Raw genomic sequence first — 14,730 nt, 5'->3', positions numbered from 1 at the left:
CCCTACTCTCACCGGGGACCCTTCAATAATCGGCATAAGTAGTATAGCGGCCTCCTTGCTTATTGTCGGGCAATTCCATAATTGGCCTGACTATAAGAGGGGCGCTAGAGAGCGCGTCACGTGCTCTGTCTGTCGGTCGGGAGGTATAAAGGAGGGGTGACCCCCACTTGTTACCCCCCGATTGTGACGTACTGGTAGCCAGCGCGGGGGATTTCTGAGTGACTCCCCCGGTGGTTCGTGACATCAGTGAACATCGAAAAAACCAGAAGAACAAGTTTAGCTGCGCCTTTTCTCGTAAACATGGATCACATGCTTCTTCTAAATTACTGCTCTACGGGATGGCGTCCACTGGTCTAAGAAAGGAGCTGGAATGTTCCATCTGTATGAGCGTCTACACAGATCCTGTAACCCTGAGATGTGGACACAGCTTCTGCCGCGACTGTATTAATAATATGCGGGATACTGACGGCGGATCCGGAGTTTATCTCTGCCCTGAATGCAGAGCAACTTTTCGGAAGTGGCCTCCACTACAGAGAAGTATATCTCTGTGTAATGTAGTGGAGAATTTCCTGTCTACTCCTTCACATCAGGAGCAGATCACCTGGATCCGCTGCACTTACTGTATTCACTCTCCTGTACTTGCTGTTAGATCCTGTCTACACTGTGAGGCTTCTCTGTGTGACAATCATCTGAGCATTCATAGCAAAGGACCAGAACACGTCCTAACTGATCCCAGCACTTCTCTGGAGAACCGGAAATGTTCTGTCCATAAGAAGATCCTTGAATATTACTGCACTGAGGACGCTGCTTGTATCTGTGCATCCTGCGGTTTGACTGGAGAACATCAGGGCCACCAGGTGGAGATGCTGGAAGAGGCCTCTGAGAAAAAGAAGAAGAAACTGAGAAATGTTCTCCAGAAACTAATCACAAAGAGAAAGAAAACTGAGGAGAGAGTCCAGAGTGTGGAGGAGCGCAGGAGAAAAGCTCAAGAAAAAACATCTGAAGAAGCTGAGAGAGTCACTGCCCTGTTTATAGACATCAGGAAACGAGTGGACGACCTGGAGAAGAATGTCCTGTGTGAGATTTCCAGGTGGAAAGAGAAGGTGTCACTGCCACTGTCTGATGTGATCCAGAAACTGGAAATAAAGAAGAACGAACTGTACAAGAAGGTGAGACACATTGAGGAGCTGTGTAACACGACTGATCCACTGACTGTCTTACAGGAACTGGACACCGGTGACTTGTGTGATCCTGAGGAAGGAGGAGGTGATGAGGACACAGGGGGACATGATGGAGGTGATGAGGACTCAGGGGGACATAATGTAGGGGATGAGGAAATAGGGAGACATGGTGGAGGTGATGAGGACACAGGGAGACATGATGCAGGTGATGAGGACTTAGATGGACATGATGGAGGTGATGAGGACTTAGATGGACATGATGGAGGTGATGAGGACTTAGATGGACATGATGGAGGTGATGAGGACTTAGAGGGACATGATGGAGGTGGCCGAGCTGCAGAGCTGATCTCACACATATCACTCAAATTAACTGATATAATGAAAGATATAAATGTAACTTTCTACATCCTGGATCCTGAAGACATATTACTGGATGTAATCACAGCTGATAATAACCTCCTTATTTCAGACGACCTGAAAACTGCCACCTGGACAGAAATAAGACAGAATCGTCCAGAAACTCTAGAAAGATTCAAGCATTTTCAGGTGATGAGCAGCAGGAGATTTACCTCGGGACGACATTACTGGGATGTGGAGATCAGTAGATCATATTGGTGGAGGGTGGGGATGTGTTATCCCAGTATAGACAGGAGGGGGCGTCAGTCATTCATTGGAGACAATAAGAAGTCCTGGAGTTTATACGGAGGACTGGTCTATAATAATCAGTATTCGGTGATACATGACCGTGAAGTTATCCCGTTACATCAGCAGATCTCCAGTGATGGAGTCAGGATCTGTCTGGATTATGAGGCCGGGCAGCTGTCCTTTTATGAGCTGTGTGACCCCATCAGACACTTACACACCTTCACTACCGCCTTCTCCGAGCCCCTTCATGCTGCGATATGTGTATATGATGGTTCTATAGTAATTTCGGGGAGGAGCAGATGTGAGGAACCTTGTCCTTAGCTTCTGAATAATCCGACTAGTAGAAAATCTAACAGATCAGTCAGAATTCTCATAAACATCACATCCTGGAAAAAGAGGAATAGTAGAGGAATAGACTTATTGCAAGTTGGAGAAGGAAGACACTAACTAGGCACGAATATGTATGTGTGCTCCTTTATTGTATGCTGTTGAGAGCGTGACGTGAGGATTAGAGCAGAAGCACAGAGTGAGTGCTGACAGCCCAGCAGCTCAGTGTGTAAGTGGAGAAGACAATCTTTGAGCTGAACAATGTCTCAAGCCAGCCAGTTTACCAGGAGATGCCCACTGTTGCCTGGTCTACCCCAGATAAAGATCCTGCCCCTGCTTTATGTGTTCCCGGGTATCTGAATCCTGCAGACGAATGTGACCAGAGAATTTCTGCATCAAGGAGTGAGTACATCCTACTGGGACTTGTGCTTTCACTATTAAGGAATTTATAAGAGTACGACTGTGGAGGTAATATTACTCGGACTTGTGGTTCTTTTGCCAATAAATTTAAACTGTTAGTGAAGGGATATTTCTTAGATTGCGACACTCAAGTGCACCAGGTGCACTTTTTAATTTTTCTCATTTAATAGGATTACCGTATTTTTCGCTTAATAAGATGCACCTGATTATAAGACGCACCCCCAAATTTGGTGAAGGAAAAAAGATTTTTTTTTTAATGTTAAATTGAGTCCGTCTTATAATGCCAGTATCCGTCCAACAAATCATATAGGGTATATGTCCCTCCCGCTGCCTTCTGCAGCCTCTAGCAACCTCTCTCAGCCTCCAGCACCGCTCCAGAGCTGCCTCCATTTCCCCTGGGCCCTGCAGTATATAATCCGTATATTCAAATTATAAGACGCACCCCCTACTTTCCCCCAAAATTTGGGGGAACAAAAGTGCGTCTTACAATGCGAAAAATACGGTAAGCAACCCCTTATAAAGGCTATGGACATATTTTACATGGAACAAATAATATTTACATGTGTTAAAGTTGCTCTAAGTTTCAGGCCACAATCTTCATTCCCACATTCTCGGGCCTCCTGATCTGCAATTCACAGTTTGATTCTACATACAGTGGAACATCGGTTTATTACGAGTAACTCGGTGTGCGAGTATTTCGCTATATGAGCAAAGCTTGCTGTAAATTTCTAACTCTGTTTGCGAGCTAGCTTTGCTGTACAAGCAAATACTCACCGCACACTCTTCCGGTTCCGTACTTTCACCGCGCTCTGACCCGCTCTTGCAGTCTGTGTGTGTCCAGGATGCTGCTGTCATCACCAGCTCTCATGTATCAGCACAGCTTCATTCCTGGGGTGATTGCTCCTTCTACAACCCAAGATGGATCTCTGTTTCCTTGTAATGACATCCTCTGATGGCAAAAAAATTTCGATTTCCCTCTACTGGAAGTTTTTAATGTGTACTGAGAGTAATAAAGATGCATCTGGATTCCCAAAAATATTTGGCAACACTACAACATTACGGTTTTTACATTTCTGCCAGAATCAGAGCACAAATTCAATAACATTGCTCTACAATGTAAATTTGATGTTGCATGATAATAAAACATAAAAAGCACAATATAATGTTATAATACAACAATTACAATATAACAATATGTATCTTTTTTACTTTTCATTTTTTGTATTTTTTTTGCATTTTTTATGTAACTGCCTAAAGGCTATGGACTCCTTTTAGACAGAATAAATAATATTTTTACATATGTATAATTACTTATTTTTCATATGCACTAAGTTTCAGTCTGAAATCAAAGCTCCTTCAGTCATTTTCAGACCCCTGGTATGCAGTTTGCAGACTGACATTTTAGATGTTTCAATTGTGGGAGTACCTCTCTCAGTAATATAGGCTGGACGTGAGTTCTGAGTGTATTCAAAGTTCTGTAGCCTGCACTTGCTTTCTTTTATCAGCACAGCTTCTGTAGTGTAATTTTCTCTTCTTGTGCTTGTTCTTTTATTCTATTGACATTTTTTTTAAATCTCCAAGATATTCTCCAGTCTCTCCCCTTCAGCTCTGCTATCTCTAAGGCCTCTTTCACATGTCTGTGTCTCCGGTACGTGTTCGGTCTGTTTCCTCACGTACGAGACACGGGCACACGTAGACCCATTAAATTAATGGGTCTGCGCTCACATGCGTGTTCTGCCATGGACCGTGTGTACGTGTGGAGCATACGTGTGTCCGTGTGCTCCACAATTAGACATGTCCGTTTTTCTCCGGCATCACAGGTATCACACGGAACGCAAACGGACCACACGGAGGTGTTCCGTGTGACACGCGCCGGAGAAAACACACGTGGCTGAGAAAATAATAAAAAACTTTACTCACCTTCTCCAGCCCTACTATCTCTGCCGTTGCTGTCACTTCCTTCCGACCGCCGCTCATTATGCTCATTGCATATTCACTTCACTGCGGCCGGAAGCAGCAGCAGCGAGGAGTCGGCAGGACCGGAGTCCGAAGATCAGCACCACGGACAGCAACGCCAGGGACACGTGAGCAGAAAGTTCCCGTTGTCCGTGTGTTATCACTGATAACACACCGAGAACACGCGTATGCCATAAACATGGCTCACGGAGGCCATAACACACCTTTGACACGTCCGTGAAAAACGTGCGTGGTTTTTCACGGACGTGTGAAAGAGGCCTAACAGTGAGAGAGGGAGGTGTGGACAGGAGAAGACACGCTAATATATTTATATTGATTTTGCAAAATAAGTCAGCTAGATAAAAGACTTACAGTTTGGGAAATGTAAATCCGAACAGAAAAGTTTAAAGTTTGTACCAGAACCTGGGTGTCCGGTGCTCAAACTCGAACATAGACTTTTAAAAAAAAGTCTGTACGAGTTTTGGTGCTGTTCATATGCTAAGTTTGTAGAAAGTCTGTAGCGCAGCCAATCAGCAAGCTTTATTGCATGGGGAGGATGTCTGTACACTGCTGTGAACAATAAATAATTTAAAAAAATGGCATGGAATTCCCCTATTTTTGATAACCAGCCTAGATAAAGCAGATAGCTGGGGGCTGATATTATCAGGCTGGGAAAGCCCATTGTTATTTGGCCCTTTCCAGCCTAAAACTAGCAGCCCACAGCTGCCCCAGAAGTGGTGCATCCATTAAATATGCCAATTTTGGCTCTTTGCCTGGCTCTTTCTGATTACTGCGGTGCAGTGGCAAGTGGGCTAATACTTTTGGAGTTGATGTCAGGTGTAAATTGACAGCTGGCATCAAGTCCAGGGTTGGTAATGTAGAGGTGTCTATCAGACACCACCATTTCTAACCCAGTAAGTGTAGAGTTAAAAACAAACACACACACACACACACACACACCAGAAAAAAAATTGTTAATTTGAATAAAGACTGCCCCACACTCCTTTATTCACCAATGTATTAAGGAAAAAAATCCTTGAAGTTTCAACATAATTCAATGGTGTAATGTCCCACAACACCCATCGAAACCTATGGAGCTTTGTTTTGAGAACATTCTTATAACGAGGCTCCATAGGTCACTGCAGGACATTTCTCATGAAATTCTGGGGCAGACGTGGGCTGCTGGGAAGGGCCCAATAACCATGGGCCTTCCGAGGCTGATAATACCAGCCCCCATCTGTCTGCTTTACCTACATTGGTTATCAAAAATATTGTAAACCCTACATCATTTTTTTTATTCCTTATCTACATTTATTTGTAGGGCAATTGTCCTGCTCTTACCTTCATTTAGCTTCCTTTTGCAGCCCCCTAGCTCTTAGTACAAGCATTTTACAACACCAAAGTTCAGGTTTCCATTGACTTATCTGGGGTTCGGGATAAAGTTCGGGTCAAGTCAAAATTTTTAACTAAAGTCCGCCCGATGCTGGAGAACCCGAACTTACAATTGCCCACTCATCAATACTGACAAACATCTTCAGCTGAACATTAGAAAAATATTTAATTAAAACTATTCAGAAAGTTGTTTAGCTTTTCATTAAGGAAGAAAATAAACAATAAAACATATATGAGAATGTGTTTATCGCTTTTAATTAATACTTTAATCTTCGCTAAATCCCCAATTATAAACCTAAGGGGTACTTTGCACACTGCGACATTGCAGGTGCGATGTCGGTGGGGTCAAATCGAAAGTGACGCACATCCGGCGTCGCTGTCAACATCGTAGTGTGTAAATCATTTTTGATACGATTAACGAGTGCAAAAGCGTCGAAATCGTATCATCGGTGTAGCGTCGGTCATTTCCATAATTTCGGAAGGACCGATGTTACGATGTTGTTCCTATTTCCTGTGGCAGCACACATCGCTGTGTGTGAAGCCGCAGGAGCGAGGAACATCACCTTACCTGCGTCCCGGCAGCAATGAGGAAGGAAGGAGGTGGGCAGGATGTCTACGTCCCGCTCATCTCCGCCCCTTCTCTGCTTCTATTGGCCGCCTGCCGTGTGACGTCGCTGTGACGCTGCACGACCCGCCCCCTTAAGAAGGAGGCGGTTCGCCGGCCAGAGCGACGTTCTCAGGGCAGGTAAGTGCATGTGAAGCTGGCGTAGCGATAATGTTCACTACCGTAGCTATCACAAGATATCGCAGCTGCGACGGGGGCGGGGACTATCGCGCTCGGCATCGCTACCATCGGCTTGCGATGTCGTAGTATGTCGTAGTGTGCAAAGTACCCCTAACTCTAACCCTAAACCTAATAGTAGAAAGGGTTTTAAAAAGACAGGGTTTTTGTTTTATAAAAGACGACATTTTATTTTTCTACATTTTGAACTTGTTTCCCGTTTTAAGTGAGATAAGAAGTGGGGATCTTTCATAAAACTCTATTTAGAAAAGGGTTTTTCTTACTTTTAGAAAGTTTCTTAATAGAGATGAGCGAGTACCGAAATATTTGTATTCGCTATACTCGTAACGAGTACTTTGTAATACTATCCAGTGTCGGACTGGCTACCGGAGGGACTGCCAGTAATACCAGGTCTGGCTGCGGTTACCTGGATTGAACTCCGGAGCTCTCACCTAAGCTCCGGAGTGCAGCCTGGACTGAACTCAGGGTTTGCAGGATTGAACTGCGAATGCCGACTGTTTCCCCGGCGATTGCGGTTCAGTTCATGACAGCTGCAGACAGGTCGCGCTGAACTCCGAAGCTGTCACCTGAGCTGCAGAGTTCAGCCCAGCCTGTACGCAGCTGTGACATGAACTGAACCGCAATCGCAGAGGAATCAGTCGGCGCTCGTGGTTCTGTCCTAGCGTATTCATTCCGAATAGCGAGTACAATGCAAGTTAATGGGAAATGTGAGTTATTTTCTGCTGGATCCATCAAAGAGGTCTGGGGTATTAAGGAAAAGGCTGAAATGGAGAATATGTCAACAAAAAGGCAAGTTACCCACATTGTTCCAGGATAAAATCAATCTCTCTCGTCAGCGGGGGATTGATGTGCCAGTCCTCCGAAACGCTATGACGTTGTGCGGCCAACCAATCACAGTAATGCCACAACCAAGATGGCTGCGGCATTACTGTAATTAGTTAAGAAGCCCAGAAAATTTAGTAGCTGCAAATCAAGCGCCAAACCTGCTGTCCGGGACATACGAATATCGCGAGGCAAGTACACAAAAACTCGCAATGTAACAAGTAACCTGAATACTGTACTATGCGTGTGAGTAGCGAATAGTAACGATTACACTCGCTCATCACTATTTCTTAACTAAACATACCATCAAATACCGGCCAAAAGAACAAAATGCTCTCATAAAAGTCTTCGCTCTCAGCAGCACATGGACCTGTGTAAAAAGCATATGTGGTGCTGATATCATGATGTTCTATCAACACAGAACAGTCATGTTAATGATCGTTCTGTGAGCATTTTAGTTTGGCCGCCCTGTCTAAACAGGAGACTTATGGACCACGCAGTCAATCAGAAGTCACTGTATGGTCTCGGTCAGCCAGTGTAAATACATCCTTAAGGCCGCTTTACACACTGCGATATCAGTACCGATATCGCCAGCGTGCGTACCCGCCCCCATCGGTTGTGCGACACGGGCCAATCGCTGCCCATGTTGCACAACATCGCCCGGACCCGTCACACAGACTTACCTTCGCTGTGACCGGCGAACCGCCTCCTTTCTAAGGGGGCGGTTTGTTCAGCGTCACAGCGACGTCACAGCAGCGTCACTGAACCGCCGCCCAATAGAAGCGGAGGGGCGGAGATGAGCGGGACTAAAATCCCGCCCACCTCCTTCTTTCCGCATTGTGGCCAGGACGCAGGTAAAGAGAGGTTCGTCGTTCCTGCGGTGTCACACGGAGTGATGTCTGCTGCCGCAGGAACGAGGAACAACTTCTTTACTGCTGCAGTAGCGATATTTGAGAAAGGACCCCCATGTCACCGATGAGCGATTTTGCACGTTTTTGCGACAATGCAAAATCGCTCATAGGTGTCACTCGCAACGGCATCGCTAAAGCGACCGGATGTGCGTCACAAAATCTGTGACCCCAACGAGATCACTTGAGCGATGTCGTAGCGTGTAAAGCCCGCTTTAGGCTATGTGCGCACGTTGCGTACTGTCCCTGCAGAATTTTCTGCAGCGATTTGAACAGCACACGTGCGCTTCAAATCGCTGCAGAAACAGTCCGTAATGAAAAAAAAAAAGCCGATTTCATGCGCTCTGACTCCAGCCCCTCCCATAGACAGAGCGGGGGCTGCAGGCAGAGTGCAGGAAAGAAGTGACATGTCACTTCTTAGAACGCGCGCTTCGGGCAGCAGCCGAAGCGCTGCGCTCTAATACGCCACGTGCGCACGGCTCCTGCACAATCTCCATAGATTGTGCAGGGGACGCAGGACGCATGCAGTTACGCTGCGGTGCAGATCGCAGCGTAACTGCATGCAATTACGCAACGTGCGCACATAGCCTTATTCTACAGCGCTGCTTTGAAAAGGTGGTCCCATAGAAAACCCCTAATGACCACCTTAAAGGGAACCTGTCATCAGAAATGTAGCTATAAAGCTAAAAGTTCCCCCCTCTGCAGCTCCTGGGCTGCATTCTAGGAAGCTTCCTATAGTTTTTGTGGCACCTTTTATCCCAAAATAAACACTTTGTAAACTGGTACCTTTTCTTATGCAAATTTCTTAAATTTTCCATGGGAGCGGGCTGCCTGTGGTCCGTTGCTGTCCTCCAGCAGATTTACGCCGCCCCCAAACGCTGATTTTGAAAGCTCAGGACACCGCCCCTGGGTGCCCGTGGTCCCGCGCATGCGCTGTTCCACTGTAGCGGTGCCGTGCACTGTGTGCACGTGTGACCGCTGTGACGCTTTGCGCGGGCACGAGGTTATGGTGCCGCGTCTCCCCGTAACCTAAGCTCTCCTGCTCCGTCCGCTCCTCCCATCTATTTCCTGCTGCTGAGCAGGATGGGAAGGAGGGGACGTCCGGGCATCAGGCCAGCGAGCGCTTGCGCATAACGCTGGAGTAATAGGGGAAATTGCGGTCACGAGGTTATGGGCGGCACTTACTGATGACACTAACAGCGCCGCCCATAACCTCGTGCCCGCGCAAAGCGTCACAGCGGTCACACGTGCACACAGTGCACGGCACCGCTACAGTGGAACAGCGCATGCGCGGGACCACGGGCACCCAGGGGCGGTGTCCTGAGCTTTCAAAATCAGCGTTCGGGGGCGGCGTAAATCTGCAGGAGGAACAGCAACGGACCACAGGCAGCCCGCCCCCATGGAAAATTTAAGAAATTTGCATAAGAAAAGGTACCAGTTTACAAAGTGTTTATTTTGGGATAAAAGGTGCCACAAAAACTATAGGAAGCTTCCTAGAATGCAGCCCAGGAGCTGCAGGGGGGGGAACTTTTAGCTTTATAGCTAAATTTCTGATGACAGGTTCCCTTTAAATATGGAAGCAGATGAATAGTAATGATAATGACACGGGTCTGCAGGGGTGAAATTGTTTGAAAAGTAAGAGGTGATTTCAATATACTTTCACTTTACCTCAGCAGCAGAAGAACTGAAAGCCGCGCTGTGATTGGCTGCTATGGGGAGCAATGGCAGATTTTCTTTCAGTCCCAGTTCATAACAGTGTGGTGGTGTCCATAGCAACCAATCAGCACACAGCTTTCACTTTACCTCAGCAGTATAAGAACTGAATTCTGCGCTATGATTGGGGGACATGATGGAGGTGATGAGGACATAGTAGGACATGATGGAGGTGATGAGGACACAGGGCGACATGATGGAGGTGATGAGCACACAGGGGGACATGATGGAGGTGATGAGGACACAGTAGGACATGATGGAGGTGATGAGGACACAGGGCGACATGATGGAGGTGATGAGGACACAGGGGGACATGATGGAGGTGATGAGGACACAGGGGGACATGATGGAGGTGATGAGGACACAGGGGGACATGATGGAGGTGATGAGGACACAGGAGGACATGATGGAGGTGATGAGGACACAGGGGGACATGATGGAGGTGATGAGGACACAGGGCGACATGATGCAGGTGATGAGGACACAGGAGGACATGATGGAAGTGATGAGGATACAGGGGAACATGATGGAGGTGATGAGGACACAGGGGGACATGATGGAGGTGATGAGGACACAGGGGGACATGATGGAGGTGATGAGGACACAGGGGGACATGATGGAGGTGATGAGGACACAGGGGACATGATGGAGGTGATGAGGACACAGGGGGACTTGAGAACACATGTTGTGTCCCATGAATGGGAACAACCTGTTGTATGTAATTCTTGCATTGCATATTTTTCCTCCTATCAGGAAATTCCTTTATTGTTACTAGGTAGATTAGACTGTATGAAGTTTGTCCCTATGTACCTCCCTTAGTTGGCTTCTGTATAGAATGCTCCTCCCTTCTCCTTCAGTTAGTCTAGAGAAATCATTACTGAAGAGACATGTCTGCAACCCTGTACAGATTATTCCTTTTCACCTGCATTTACTTTGTACTTAATACAAGATTCTAGAAGAAAACTACAGCGTTTCTCCTTGTCTTCCTACAAGTCATCGTTGTGCTGAGTTAACACTATCTGTGGAAGCCGTAGAGTGAGTAAATCATACAGTTATCTAAGGAACTGATAATTAGAGCGGTTGGATTCATTGCTACAGGAAGAGACAGAAGAGTGAAAAGGATTAGCTGTGACCGGGATTAGTATACATTAGTGATGAGCGAGTACTAAAAAGCTCGGGTGCTCGAGGCTCGGGCCGAGCATCCCAAGATACTCGTGTACTCGGCCCGAGCACCGAGCCCAATGTTATCCTATGGGAGACCCGAGTATTTTTATGAAATGACCACCGGCAGCATGTAGAAACCATAAAACTGTAAATTAAAAAAAAAAAACGTGCGTGTGTGTGTAAGCGTGCATATATATATACACGCGGAGTGGAGTGCAGGAGGGGCCGTAGCCGAGCGGGGAAGTGTCGGGCTAAAGGCAGGTCATGCTGTGAGGGCCGGCCAATCACTGCAATTCCACAACAGGGCTGTGGCATTGCAGTGGTCTGCCAGCCAATCCCTGCATAAGGGCTGGTCCTAAAAAGAGCGCCAACATGAAGACCACGAGTACAGCACGAGTATTGCGAGATTACTCGGTCCCCGCCGAGTAGCCCGAGTACAGTGATACTCGTGCGAGTACCGAGTAGTAACAAGCATACTCGCTCATCACTAGTATACATATATCAGTAAAGAACCTGATTCCAGGAGTGCTATACTGCATACAATCCAGAGAAAGGATTACCCCAAAGGGCTGATAACAAGCCACAGCATAAAACTTTATAGCAGCTTCAGACAAAGTGCCCTGTAAAGTATTAACCTGTTATCAGAACTGTGTGCAGCTATAAACCAAGAATCCCCCATAAGCTAATTGTAAATTGCAGCCAGAGACTCTGAAAATACATCCTGCAAAACAGACTGCTGGCTGCAGAGATTGCAACATTGTATTGTTTCCCTGACAACCAGTGCAGGCAGCATTCACCTTTCCTGATGGAGTCAGAGAGCCCTCTCACTACCTGCTTTAAAGCAACAAGAGGAAGACATGGTCTCACACTCAAATTACAGTGAAAGATCTAAACGGTTGACCAAACCAACATGGAAGGTTAAAGAGAACCTAGAAACAGCCAGAAGTGAACTGTTTACCCAGACAGCATTATTGTGGCAAAGAGTGCAAAAACAAGTGACTGTTTTATCTGCGCCTGGTGCTCATGAGCTACCACCAGAGGGAGCCCTGGAACAACTGTACTCAGCATACCGGTCCTACAAAGAGATTTGTAAAAAATATTCCTCTACCCTGCTGAGATCAAATACGTCTGAGTCTCAAAAAGAACTACAGGACTTCCAACAGCTTAATGCTGAACGAGACCGCACCGTGCGCGACATTGTGAGCGAGACTGAAGCAAAAATTGCGCAAATGTCAGGAGCGGCATCTTACAAATCCAGGTCCATTAAGAGCTCAAGGCACTCACTCAAATCAGGCTCATCAAGGTACTCAACCCTCAGCGAGCAGCTCATAAAGGCGCACGCTGAAGCAGAAACAACAAAAGTACACGCCATCTTCGCCCAGAGAGAAGCAGAGATGAAAACAGAATCTGCACGCAAGGAAGCAGAGATTAAAGCAGAATCTGCACGCAAGGAAGCGGAGATGAAAGCAGAATCTGCACGCAAGGAAGCAGAGATTAAAGCAGAATCTGCACGCAAGGAAGCAGAGATGAAAGCAGAATCTGCACGCAAGGAAGCGGAGATGAAAGCAGAATCTGCACGCAAGGAAGCAGAAATTGAAGCCCTTCAGAAGGAATGTGAACATGTGGCGGCCATGGCAAGGCTAAAAGTCTTTGAGCAAGCTCTGGGTGGGAGCCAAGAAGGCAGCGCCAGTTTGTGTGATCTCAACACAGAAGACTCACTTAAGCGTACAAGAGATTACGTGCTGAGCCAAGCCGACGAACCGCCAACTACCATCAACATTCCCGTCAGTGCTAACACTTCTCCAGAACCTCAAGACACTGATCCACCTACAGCTTCCAGCCTTCCAGGTCAGTCCAATGCACCTCAGACTTTCAAGCCTGAACCAGATTCATATTTCAATGCACAGCCACACCCTGCGCATCAGCAACCTCCGTATGCCCATGTCTACATGCCAGCTAACATGCCGGCAAGGCGCTACACTCCCAACAACTGTGTAGTTCCAGACCCGCATACAACAGAGACTGTACACACCAAACCGGCGGTCACTGGTCTAAACGCCTACGCCACTCCGTACTTTCCCATGTTCCCGAACCAAGAAGCTACGAATCACGCAACCAGCACCACGCAGCCAGCAAATGTGCCCCCAACGTCGGAAAGATCAGACATGTCCGACTTTGCGAGGTACATGATTCGCCGAGAACTTACCAACACCGGTCTCACAAAGTTTGACGACCAGCCCGAAAACTACAGAGGGTGGAAGTGTGCCTTCAAAACCGCAACGCGTGACCTCGGCATTACAGCTGCTGAAGAGCTGGACTTGCTAATCAGGTGGCTAGGACCACGGTCTACTGAGAGAATCAAGAGACTCATCCGTCTACATCAGCGACCCAACAACTGGTCTCGCAACCGCATGGGACAGGCTAGAGAAAGGCTTCGGCAGTCCTGAAGCAATTGAAGATGCATTGCTGAAACAACTATACGACCTTCCCAAAATATCTAGCAAGGATGCTTCAAAGTACCAGGAACTCAGCGACCTGCTGTCCGAGCTCCAGCTGGCCAAAACAGACACACACCTACCTGGCCTCAGCTACCTGGACACCGCTCGTGGGGTGAAACCCATAGTCGCCAAGTTACCTTACAACTTGCAGGAAAGGTGGACTACGGTAGGAACAAACTATAAAAAAGAGCACCAAGTCTCCTTCCCTCCATTCTCCTACTTCTGTGAGTTCATCAATGGCATCGCGGAACGTAAGGCAGACCCCAGCTTCACCTGTGGAGAACCCACCGACTCCACTTCACCAGCTCCCAGGTATGAGAGCACTCATCAAAATGACAGAAAATGTAGGGGCCCAGTATCAGTCAAAAAGACCGATGTTCTACCACCTACACCAACGTCAGCACCAGACAAGGGCAATGAAGGCGGGAAGGCGGAAAATCCAAACCGCCAGTGTCCAATTCACAAGTTGCCACACCCCCTGAAGAAGTGCATTGGCTTCAGGAAGAAACCCCTTCAAGAACGAAAGGAACTCTTGAAAAGGTTTGGGGTATGTTTCAGGTGTTGTGCCTCTACAGAACACCTTGCCAAGGACTGTAATGTTACAATTAAGTGTATGGAGTGTGACAGCACAGATCACGTACAAGCGCTGCACCCATCTCAGCCTGATCCTGCACCTACACCTTCTCCTACCACAAGTCATGGCGGGGAGAGTACAGGCCAAGCTGCGAACCACCTCACAGTATCCTCCTCGTGCACCGCAGTCTGCGGAGAAGATCTCTGGGACAAGTCTTGTGCGAAAATATGCCTAGTAAGGGTATATCCCAAAGGTCACCCAGAAAGGGCCGTGAAGGTGTACAGCATCCTGGATGACCAGAGCAACAGGTCACTCGCCAGGTCTGAAC

The 14,730-nt window shown here is 47.3% G+C and overlaps 1 protein-coding gene across 1 annotated transcript; it reads left to right on the top strand.

Moving 5' to 3' along the window:
* Positions 1-338: 338 nt before the first annotated feature.
* LOC142300915 (E3 ubiquitin/ISG15 ligase TRIM25-like) lies at positions 339-2,147 on the top strand. The gene is made up of 2 exons (XM_075341927.1): positions 339-1,296; positions 1,447-2,147. The coding sequence occupies exons 1-2, from the start codon at positions 339-341 to the stop codon at positions 2,145-2,147; spliced, it is 1,659 nt and encodes a 552-aa protein (XP_075198042.1).
* Positions 2,148-14,730: the final 12,583 nt, after the last annotated feature.

The sequence above is a fragment of the Anomaloglossus baeobatrachus genome, chromosome 4 (genome assembly GCF_048569485.1).
Source record: "Anomaloglossus baeobatrachus isolate aAnoBae1 chromosome 4, aAnoBae1.hap1, whole genome shotgun sequence".
NCBI lineage: Eukaryota > Metazoa > Chordata > Amphibia > Anura > Aromobatidae > Anomaloglossus > Anomaloglossus baeobatrachus.
Note: the sequence above shows the minus strand (reverse complement) of the source record. Positions and strands in the feature narration are given on the sequence as shown.

Coding starts and splice junctions, on each gene's coding strand:
- LOC142300915 (XM_075341927.1), top strand. CDS start 339: ATGGCGTCCACTGGTCTAAGAAAGGAGCTGGAATGTTCCATCTGTATG. Junction 1,297..1,446: donor CACAGGGGGACATGATGGAG/GTGATGAGGACT, acceptor GACATGATGGAG/GTGATGAGGACTTAGATGGA.